This window comes from Amphiura filiformis, chromosome 2 (assembly GCF_039555335.1).
Source record: "Amphiura filiformis chromosome 2, Afil_fr2py, whole genome shotgun sequence".
NCBI lineage: Eukaryota > Metazoa > Echinodermata > Ophiuroidea > Amphilepidida > Amphiuridae > Amphiura > Amphiura filiformis.
In genome coordinates, this window is record NC_092629.1 from 32,034,375 (window position 1) to 32,045,748 (window position 11,374).

Genomic DNA, 11,374 nt, shown 5'->3' on the forward strand with positions numbered 1-11,374 from the left:
AGCTTAAAAATTTGTCTACTCTAACCTCCATCAACAACTTAAAAAGAATGATATTCACTTCGATATTCTGATGCAAGAATTGTAAACTCTAGAAATTATATAAGCTTAAACATTACGTGTAACAACAAACTGCTCGAGTTCGTCATAAAATCAATACAGGATGATTCGGGAATTCCCTGTGCCTAATAACAGCTTGTAAATAACAAAATTCTGCCGCTAATTGAAAAAATAGTTACACAGTAAATTTCAAATCGGAAAACACAATCTCCATTAAAGTGTTTGAAAATTTATGAATGTTAACTTTGGTATTCTATATTTTTATCGAAAACAATGTTTTAGGAAATATTTCAGCCAAAATATCAATATTTTTTTTAAAGTAGTCCATAATTTAGCGGATGAATAAGGTACACCTCAGCGGAAGTACCAGGTCAAAGGGTTGCGTCAGAGGGTCAAAGGTTGCTTGCTCCATCGCTGAATTTTGGGACTGCTTGAAACTGAGAGATTTTCTCTCAAAATTCCTTAGTAACCATGGCGACAACAAATGCAGTCATTGATTGGATCAAAGAAATAAAACATACAAATTTTGTTAATATGGATGGCACTAATCCTACAGCGAAAATGGTAGATAACGCACGATTCGGTGGTTATGTCGGTAAGCTTAAACTTTTTTTCAGTTGTAACATAATTTACTCAAAAATAAATTTCAAAAAAAATAAAATAAAGCGAACTTGAGATGCTTTCAAATTCAATTCAGTATTTACTTCCAATTTGAACTTAGCTCTTAATTCTATACTATTTTATAGCAAATTAGTACTTCTGCTCTGTCTGATTATATCAGATCACGTAAAAAAAGGGGATTCAACAAGAAGATGAAGAAAAAGAGAAGAACTAGCCTACATTGTTAAAGGCCCATTCAGTCAGAGCACAAGCAAACTTCTGTACAAATTCAACTTATGCAAATGAATCAACCACAGGCTCAGCTCATTATAACCCAATGACATCACCAGCTCAAATTACACCCCATTGAAATACATGTAACTGATCATGTAAGTGGAACCAACATTACTCAAATTTCAAGGCCTTTTTGTAAAAAATTACAAGTTTTTCAGAGATTTTCAAAGTTTTTCTACGTAAGTTTATTAAGGTTTATTCAAGCTACTTGTGTAGAAAGTACAAGTGGAGACAGTCAAATGTTGATGGACAAACATAATATGCATGAGCATTTTCATAGTCCAGAACAAATTTTCTTGAAAATCCATGCACCTGATTGGTCAGTTCAGTGCATGGGGTTGTAATGTGAGCAGCTCTGTGTGTACTGTTGGTTGGTGGTTTCCCAACTGTGCAATTGAACATCATGGTGGTGGTACCTGGTGTGTTCTCTTAATTTATTTGTACAGTGCCAATGGTGCAAGTTTGATTGTGCAGAGATTGGTCGACTACAACGTGAACGCAAAACCTTACAATCATTAAAATACTTGATCTTGATGTAGATACTGTCTCCAACACTCCTTGCGGAGCCAGATAGTTGATATGCGCATGCAATGCATGCGCTTCATTCATGTAAATTAGTCTCTATTTGCTAGTTCTTGATTTCTTGTAGGTGTTTTGTCACGCTGGTTTTAAATTGAGTGGGGGTCTAGAATGTCAACCAAATGATTTGGTAGCTCGTTCCACTCTCTAACTGGGTAGGAAGGTGTACATGTATTTGTCTTTGTTGGCGTGGAGTTGTTGATATGCTGAATGGTTGTGGAGCCATGATTGACGCAGAGGAGGCTGAAGCAGATTTCCGACGGGTAGTGATAGGTGACCGGATGCAGCTTTATGGAGAGCTGTGAGACGATGACTGGTTCTTCTGGTTTCAAGTGAAGTGAGATCAAGGTCATCTGTCATTTTTGTGACACATCCCTTAGAGCTTGAGTGGTAATCACTCTGAATGAACCTCGCTGCTCTCTTTTGAATCATTTCAATTTGATTTTTGGCTTTCTTAGTGTGTGGATCCCAACATGATGGAGCATATTCTACCAGTGGTCTGACAATGGTCTTATATGCCAGCTCTTTGGTGCTTTTAGGACAAGAGTGTAAGTTCCTTTTAATGAATCCAAGCGACCTGTTTGCTGATGCTGTGATGTTATTTATATGCTTGGACCATGTTAGCCTGTTAGGTTGTTGGTAAATTCCACACCTAAGTATGAATGACTAGTTGTTTCCTTTAGCACTGATTCACCTAGCTTATAGCTAAATATTTTGGGTGAACGTGCGGGTGTGCGTCTCATAAGGAAACATATGCTTGGGTTGAAATGCATCTGCCATTTTGATTCCCAGCTCATGAGTGTGTTTAAATCATTTTGGAGTTCTGATGCATCAAAATCATTTTTGACTTCTACTAACCAATCACAAGTGAGTAATGGTTGGAACCACTTCCGCGTTACACACACACAGTCTCACAAGCTGGTGTACATTCTGCAGTGTACACGGAAAATTTTTACTATAGTTTCAAAATTCAATTCTTTGATCTTTCTCATTGCAATGCCTGGAGTTCCTTCCTTCCGTTAAAGTGCAGACCACATATGGATAATCACACTGCGTTGGTGGCTCATGCGTGGAGCAACACGTGCTGAAATATCGGGTGCAATATAGGCCTATACATGTGCAAGTAAAAAGCTGGCTGCAAGATGCTACAGTTGTTGGGCCCTCAGCGCAGATTTGAATATATGCGTTGAGGGTTGGGAAGGTTGCCGGATCACTCTCCAAGATGTTCCAATCCCTAGTTGATCTTGGGAAAAAGGAGTTGGAGTAGGCAGCTGAGTTGCAGTGTTGGCACAGGAAAAGAGATGAATGACCTCTGGTTCTGGATGTAGATGGAGTAAGGTAACTCGACCACTCGATGTCATTGAGGCCAAACCTGATTCGGTACATCATCTGGAGTCTGCTCAATCGGCGACGATAGGCGAGCGAGGGCCACTGAAGATGTTCCATCATGGCTGTTACATTTGCTGTTCTGTCGTAGATTCCAGTAACGAATCTTGCCGAGCTCCGCTGTACCTGCTCCAACTTGTTGGTGTTACGTTGTGTATGAGGATCCCATGCAGAAGATGGAATACTCAAGGATGGGTCTTACGAAAGTCTTGTAGCTGGTTTCTTTGATGTTCTTACTGCAATGACCCGAGGTTGCGACACAAGAAGGCTTTGGTGGAACTAGCTTTCTTGGACACTGCATCCACATGTGTGTTGAATTTCAGTTTGGAGTCCAGGTGTAGACCAAGGTATTTAGCTGACTCTACCAGTTCCAACTCATGTCCATGGATGGTGTAAGTACCGTTGATGTTGATAGGTTTGTGCTTAGTTTGTGATACGCAGGACCTGGCACTTGGTAGCGTTAAACTTCATGAGCCATCTAGATTCCCAGTCTACAAGAGCATCCAGATCATTTTGGAGCTGTGTGCAATCATCAGGAGTAGATATGCACCTGTATGTACAACAAGCTGTCGTCGGCAAAAAGCCTGGTAGTAGAGGTGGAGACGCAGTCTGGCATGTCATTGATAAAAATTAAGAATAACAGCGGACCAAGGACACTTCCCTGCGGCACACCAGATGTCACTTTGGATTCTACACTACTCTGGCCTTCGAGTAAGACTTGTTGTGTACGGCCTTGCAGAATGTCCCTCGTCAGGTCCAAGATGTTACTACGGACACCATAGAATTCTGCCTTCCTGAGGAGACCGGACACGCAAGATCTATAAAACTAGAAACATGCAATTTGGCATGGATTTTATACTCCTCGTGCTATTTTAATGCTCCTTCTAGCTACTCCAGAGCTCTAGAAAATGTGCAAGTTTTCTATGCACTGAAAAATATTGAAGTTTATGTATCAAGAAGAGTATTGGAACTGTACAGTGTGCAGACCTGCTGTATTTGGCATACTTCAAATTGGATAGCATGTGATCATGATGAGACTCTTTGTGACTTTTCAACTTTGATTTTGTCGACATCAGGAGTCTATAGGCCTCAAAAGCAGAGTCTTGCCGACAACAGCACTACATAAATTTAAGTGTACATTGCAATACAACAGTTTGTATCATTTAATCATGCATTGTTTTGTCATTTACTCTCTTTTTAGGGTTAGTGTGGGCAGCAATGCATGGTATTTTCATTCATCCACCCTCAGCAGGAATGGCTCTACTCAGTGCAGCCAATAAAACAGCACTGTTTGGTAGGTATTGATTTATCCCAATTGGCACTACCAGCCAAATTATCAAGTTACAATATGAACCCCCTGAGCACTACCTGCCGATCTAATATTGCCTTTGATTGGTCAATTACATGATATTTTCACTTTAATCACCAATCAGAATGGAGCTTTGCAAATAATTCATCCCAATTTTTTTGCGTGGTGAGATTATTCTAACAATGTTGCTGATTTGGCCAATTGATAATGAAAACTTCTTTTTGGCCAATCGGCTATCACATAATCACACTAATAAACTGTATACACACATACATGCATATTTTATAGCAATTTTTAACACAGATATTTGTTTCTTTATCAAATTATGCACCTTTTTGCATTAATTTTAAGCTATTTTAATTGTATAAACTGTAAATTTGTGTTCAAATTGAGGGTGTTATTTACATATATTTCAAATTTGAATTAGCCAAATCATAAGAGTTTATATACCTTACATTTCACGATAAAAGGTTTTTTGAAAATTCTTTTGTCATTTGTTAGTCTGTTTACTGATGTTCTAATACCATTTCACAAGTGTCTACCCCTTGTAAAGATGCAAACAAGATTTTAGATAAATGGCGCCACCATTGTTCAACTTTTCTTTAAAATGACTCACTTTTAATGCCATCAAACAACCGTGTTAGGGCTCTTTTGAAATTCCCTTACACAGGAAGGTGTGCGCCATCCTGCAGCTTTCCTGTGCTAGCCTTCTTTTGTTAAAATCCTGTGTGATTATAACACTGCAATTAGCCACTTCACTGACTTAAATTAGGATCGCGCTTTCCTGACTGAGCTTTCCTAAGGCGCGCGCTTAGCGAGGGGAATCCTGCCTTCTTTCTGTATGAAAACATGGCAGGGTATTTCAATATGAGCCCTTACAATATTAACATATTGAGCCAATAGTAAGTATAGTCAAAGCATAGTCAAAAGCCAATAGTCAATGGAGCTCAAGGGGATTAGTAGGCCAAAAAGTGCCAAGAGATCTAAATATATATGCGCCATTTTGATTGGGTACTCAAGATAACTATATCATGTAATCAACCAATCAAGAGCTCTGGAAAATGGCATTCATAACCTCATAAATATATGTGAAGCCTGTGATCCAATCAAAAGAAATTGATTGCCTGACTGCGCACTTATTGCACAGTCATTAATAACTCACAATGACTCCTGGAACACGGTATTCATCACAGATACGCGCTACAATAACTGTGCGCGCGTGCATGTATGCGCTAAGCATTAATTATGGCAATGCAAGCGCCACACAATGCCGTCGCGCTTCTGTGATTGGTAGGTCTTGTTGCTGACGCTGATGTCAAGTTTGCTTGGTCGATTTTTTTGTAGTGTAGACTGTAGGTTATAACAATAATTAAAACTGTTTAAATTTAACAGCATTTATGGCATAAAATAACATAAAATGCCATTGCGATTTGTTCAAAATAACAGATACGACGGTAATGAATGACCTCAAAATAGATAGTGCACAGTTATTATTGTCAAATTAGTGCTCTTGGGGTTTAAATAACTGTTAAGGGCTTTTTTGTCTCACCCCCAACTTGAATGAACAAACAAGACTAGTCAACAAATAATTTTATGCAAATTAAAATGTTGTGAGGGAGGTGAAAAAGTTTTTTTGTGTGAGGGTACCCAATTTGTCATAGAAGTAGTGATGTAACAGGATTAATTACCATAGCAATGGGTTTACACTATTTTTGAATGTATTGCCCTGCACTATAAGCGGGATGGACTCATCACCTGTGTATGTGTGCAAGATTAGTAAAAAGTAACCTAGTGGTTCTTGAGATAGCTCTTGATATTTTAAGAAAATATCTCAAAATTTGGGACTTTTTATGTTGAAGCCTATGACTAGCATGCAGAGCATTATAAACTGTTTGATTCTTTTGTTTCAATAGCAATAATGGGTGCCACATTTGCCGGGACAACATCAGCTTTAGCCAGTGCAACAGGACATGACAGGAAGCTGAATTATTTCATTGGAGGCTGCACTGCTGGTACATTTCTGGGAGTAAGAAGTAAGTGCAATTCTCAATTTCATTTCAGTGGAATGGAAGCGTTTAAGGGGGTACTACACGGTCTACACCCGTGGCCAATTTTGTGCATATTTTAGCATTTTTCTCAAAAATTATAGAGCATTGGTGACAAGTAAGATATGTATATCATAGGGGCAAGGACTACAACTGCTACACTGGAAATTTTTATTCAGCACAGACAACAGTTGTGGAGTTACAGTCAAAAATGAGGGAAAACCAATATTTGATCAATAAATCAATAATACTTCCCTTGAGTTGCTGAATTTTCAGTGCAGTAGTTGTAGTCTTTTATATACATATCAATACTTGTCACCAATGCGCTATAATTTTTTAGAAAAATACAAAAATAAGCAAAAAATTGGCTAGGGGTGTAGTACCCCCTTAACCTCAACACTGCACTATTTTTCGCTCACCTGGAATGTTTTCACTGGTTCGACTAGCGTCTTCAGCAGATCTTGTCTTGTAGGTGTGCTGTCCCACGCCCCAAAGTCGGAGATAACTGGACAGGATCGGTGGTAGTACGATGTGATTTCTGTTTTTACTTGAGGTAGTGCTTGGTGATTGTTGTCTTGAATAGCTTGTTACTGGTTATGTTTGTCGTCTCTTCCGGTAGTGAGTTCCAGTTTCTGGTAGTGAGTGGATGCTGTGATAATATCTTGTCTACAATCGGGATATCCCTCACTGATGATGTCAAATGATTGACAGAATGATGTCATAGGATGTTATGATGTAGTGCGGCCCCTGGGCATCAGCAGATTATCCGGGATGTTTTTTTTTTTTTGGGGGAGCACTACATTGTAACATCTTATGCCGTCATTCTGTGAATCATGTGACGTCATCAGTGAGGGATATCCCGATTATAGACAAGATATCATCACAGCATCACCATCTGCTGAAGACGCTAATCGAACTAGTGAAAACGTTCCAGGTGAGCGAAAAATAGTGTAGTGTTGAGGTTAAACTCTTATTCATAAATTCAATTATTTTCTCTACCACTATGTATGAATATCCACTTGAACATTTCAGGGTGTATACACCATTCGTATATTAATAGGCACCTTCCTGCTGCTGAGTGGTTAAGATCGACATCATGTACTATTACACAATGAATGCGAGGTCAAGAAAGGTATCACTTGATTGTAAATTGAATAAAATAATCATGTGAACCCTTCTTGACCTGGCTTTCATACACTATAATACAATACATAAAAAACTGCGCAGTACTAATTCTGGCGATTATAAAATAGTGGACTGAACAAGATTTGGAATAACACTCTTATATAACACTAGCCACTTGTATACATTGTATGCAATATTTTGTTGAAATCAGCTAAAAGACTTCCACATGTATTCACAGTGTTCTACCAAGCACACTGTATTGCTGCATCTCTCCTGCAACCTATATTTTTTCAGCTACAGTGGAAAACAAAATGGTTAAGGCCTCCGATTTTAGTTCATGTTTAAAACAGGATTTTGTGTTACCAGGTCTTTAATATAATGGGTTATTCCATTTAAAGTCCACACTACCCCTGTGGAAGATTTTTGAAATATCATTCAAAGGGGAGTATGAATTTCAAATGTAATTGGTCAGGGTTATTCATTTTGAAACCATACTCCCTCTGTATTATGGCTTCAACTATATCTTCCACAACTGGAGTGAGTATTTCAAGTCGAAGTTACCAAACTGTCTATTCTATTCAAAACTCATACTCCCTCTGTGGAAGACTTTAGCTAAATCTTCCACAGGGGCAGTGTGGATTTTAAATGGAATAGCCCAATGTTTAAAATATATGCTATGGGCTTGAAAAGCACTTTGTTTTATCAGGATTCATGAATTTTGCAATAACATATTTTGTGTTAAGGGGGTACTACACCCCTGCCCAATTTTGTGCCTATTTTTGCATTTTTCTCAAAAATTATAGCCCATTGGTGACGCGTAAGATATATGTATATTATAGGGGCAAGGACTACAACTACTGCACTGGAAATTTTATTTCAGCACAGACAAAAGTTGTGGAGTTATAGTCAAAAATGAGGGAAAACCAATATTTGATCAATAAATCAATAACTATTTGCCTTGAGTTGCTGAATTTTCAGTGCAGTAGTTGTAGTCCTTGCCCCTATAATATACATATCTTACTTGTCACCAATGCCCTATCATTTTTGAGAAAAATGCAAAATAGGCACAAAATTGGCCAGGGGTGTAGTACCCCCTTAACAGTTTTACAATGTATGAACCAGTATACCATAGCATAGCTGGTATGTTCCCCCAGTGGTCAAAACAAAAATATGCCCTAATGTTTGTGTTTTTATATTTTCTTCCCTACAGGCAAGAGCATAGCCGTCGGAGCCCAGGGATGCGTCTTCTTTGGTGGACTTGCAGCACTAAGGAAATTTTATGATGAAAATGGATGGGAGTTCAGATAAAATATGACAAAAACTAAACTAGTGTGTTATTTTTATTGCATGCATTGCGATTGTTGACAACAAAAACTGCACATGTTTCAAATGGAGCAACATGAGAGTTTCTGTGACAGTGAGTCGATGACAGCCAGATATGGATTAACCCTATGGGCACTACCTGCCAAATTATCAGCCTCTAAGAGCTACTTTGATTGGTTACAAAGAGGACAATATCATGTATTTAGCCAATCAGAGATATGGTAAGAATGGTCAGTAGGGCTGAAGGGGATAAAGCTTAACAGTACCAAGAGATCTAAAAGCTCTATTGTGATTGGTTACTCAGATGATTATATCATGGAATTAACCAATCAGGGGCTCTGTAAGAAAGGTGGTAGTGCCCATGGGGTTAATGTCCATGCGACAAGAATTTCATATCAATGTAGAAGATACTCGGATGCCAATTTAGATCGGAGGTTCTCAACTTGTTGTGGAATGGGCTATTCCAGTTGAAATCTATCCACCCTCTGTGGAAGACATGACTTAATCTCCTACATAGGGCTAATTCAAAATGGGGTTACCAGAATGGGCGATCCATTTAAAATCTACACCCCTATGAGGGAGATTAAGATCATGTCTTCTTTGTAGCAAGATGTATCCCTCTGTGGTCGAGTATTATCATAGGGGAGGTCAGGGTGTATGAATTTCAACAGGAATAGCCCGATGCAATGCCGTTTCTTGCAAATCATACCACATGTGATCCTGAAGGTGAGAATATTGTGTTACATAATGACATATCCCCATAGATCAATATTGCGTCGTTGGATAGGAAAAATCTCCTATGTGATTTTGGCCCCTGAACATGTTTAAAACAGGAGGTTTGCTTTAAACATGTTCAGGGGCCAATGACACATAAGAGGTTTTTCCTGCCCAGCGACAATTGCCAATAATAACTACAGACGCTTCACCAACTGGCAAAGTACAACATCATCTGTTAATGAAGTGCGAGAAATGAAATTGCTACATATTTTTCACATCTAAAACGCAAAGGCACACGATGTAGTGCTTGATTTGTTAGTCACAATTGATAGAACAATCAACTCTCATGAATATGCAAGAAATCTAATTGCATAGAAAGCACAGGGACTCTGCCTGTTGGTGCGCTCTCTGTACCTCTGCAATCTATGCATATCTCATCTTACAGTCTTAGGACACTACATTTTTTGAGGTTACGACAGTTGACCTACAACTTGGTAATCTTTCGAGGTCAAGACTCACAAGTTGGAAATTACTGATTAAAACATTTTCTCAAGATATTTGCAATGGACTTCATTGAAAGAATCACAATATTCTAAAAAGATTTCATGGGATGGATTCAATAAATAAAAATTGGGGAAGAATGGATGTCCTGGTTCAGCTTGGAAAGAGTGATCTTCAAAGTAACCCAAGTTTTACTTCAAAAATCTTGACGTTGCACATAAGCAGCCATTAAAAAACTAAGTTGATACAGACTGTATCAAAATTATTGGTACCCATAGGTTTTGGTGTTTATTGAAAAGCCCGCTTCTTCCAAATGCAACATAGATCCTCTTGGAAAGGACAGAATTTATAATTCGTAACCTTTTACCACATTAATCTAACCAATATTGTGGGTCTTATGTTGCATTTTGATGAGGCAGTCTTGTCCATGAGTACCAATCATTTTGATACACCTTGTATGGTTTGAAATTGGAAATGCAGCCAGAATAGCCCATTACATGCTAAGGTGCACTTTAAAGGGGGTTAAACAGGTGTCAATCAGAAAAGTGCAAAGGGGTGCTAATTAGGGGAGGGGTACTGATAGGTGGTATATAGTAATCAAAATTTATGAAATGGGCTGTTCTAGTTGAATCCATACAGTCCCTATGCAAGACATGACCTTAATTTCCCAAACAGAGTGTGTAGATTTTAAATGGGAGTCATCCATTCAGGTAACCCCATTTGAAAATCACACTCCCTGTGTGGTAGATTTAAGGACATGCCTTGTACATATACATGCGTGAATGAGTAAGCTCAATGCATATCACAAGTAATTGCAAGGAAGCAGCTACTGGATATACGTTTGTGTGCCGCTCAGCTATTGGCATTTAGTTAGGCAACTCCATACTGCAGAATGAATGAAGTATTATGTGTAGCCCCATTTGTTGAGTGCTTGTATATTTAGCACTATATACACAAATTCATTAAGCTTTAGCAGGATGGCTCAACTTAGATTCTTCCTTCATGTAATTCTTCCATTATGGAGCTAAAGTTATGTCTCAAAGCCCATAGCAGTTTCAAAAACATGCAGAATGCAGGGTTTTAAGATTTTTTTTTTAATTTTACGAAAATTTGCGAGTATTGAATTTATAAGTAAAATTTTCTTCTAAATATTTCTCAGTATTTCATGACTTTATGGCAAAAAACTATATAAAAAAAAAAGAAATAAAAATGAATTTGCTGTTTCAGCTAAGAAAAAGCAAACATGCCCAGGGGCTTTTGGACATAACTTTTTTTTAGCTTAATTATGTGAAGGAGAGGTGTCCTCTATCACTCCCAGCTAATGCTGAATGGATTTGTGTACAGTATATATTACAGAAAGTCACTAGTTGACAGACCCACTGTTGTTTTGATTGAATGAAGTGTAAATAAATATATTGAATTTGAAATGACAAGAAAA

The 11,374-nt window shown here is 38.2% G+C and overlaps 1 protein-coding gene across 1 annotated transcript; it reads left to right on the forward strand.

Annotated features, from left to right (window-relative positions):
* The first annotated feature begins 446 nt into the window (after nt 1-446).
* Nucleotides 447-11,374, forward strand: LOC140146094 (NADH dehydrogenase [ubiquinone] 1 alpha subcomplex subunit 11-like). The gene is made up of 4 exons (XM_072167847.1): nt 447-652; nt 4,118-4,210; nt 6,139-6,258; nt 8,606-11,374. Exons 1-4 carry the CDS (start codon nt 529-531, stop codon nt 8,701-8,703), a joined length of 435 nt encoding a protein of 144 aa, XP_072023948.1. The 5' UTR covers nt 447-528; the 3' UTR covers nt 8,704-11,374.

Bases quoted from the DNA above. Each gene is read 5' to 3' on its own strand.
- LOC140146094 (XM_072167847.1), top strand. From the start codon at position 529: ATGGCGACAACAAATGCAGTCATTGATTGGATCAAAGAAATAAAACAT. The intron at 4,211-6,138 runs GTAGGTATTGAT...TTGTTTCAATAG, and splicing joins CAATAAAACAGCACTGTTTG to CAATAATGGGTGCCACATTT. The intron at 6,259-8,605 runs GTAAGTGCAATT...TCTTCCCTACAG, and splicing joins TACATTTCTGGGAGTAAGAA to GCAAGAGCATAGCCGTCGGA.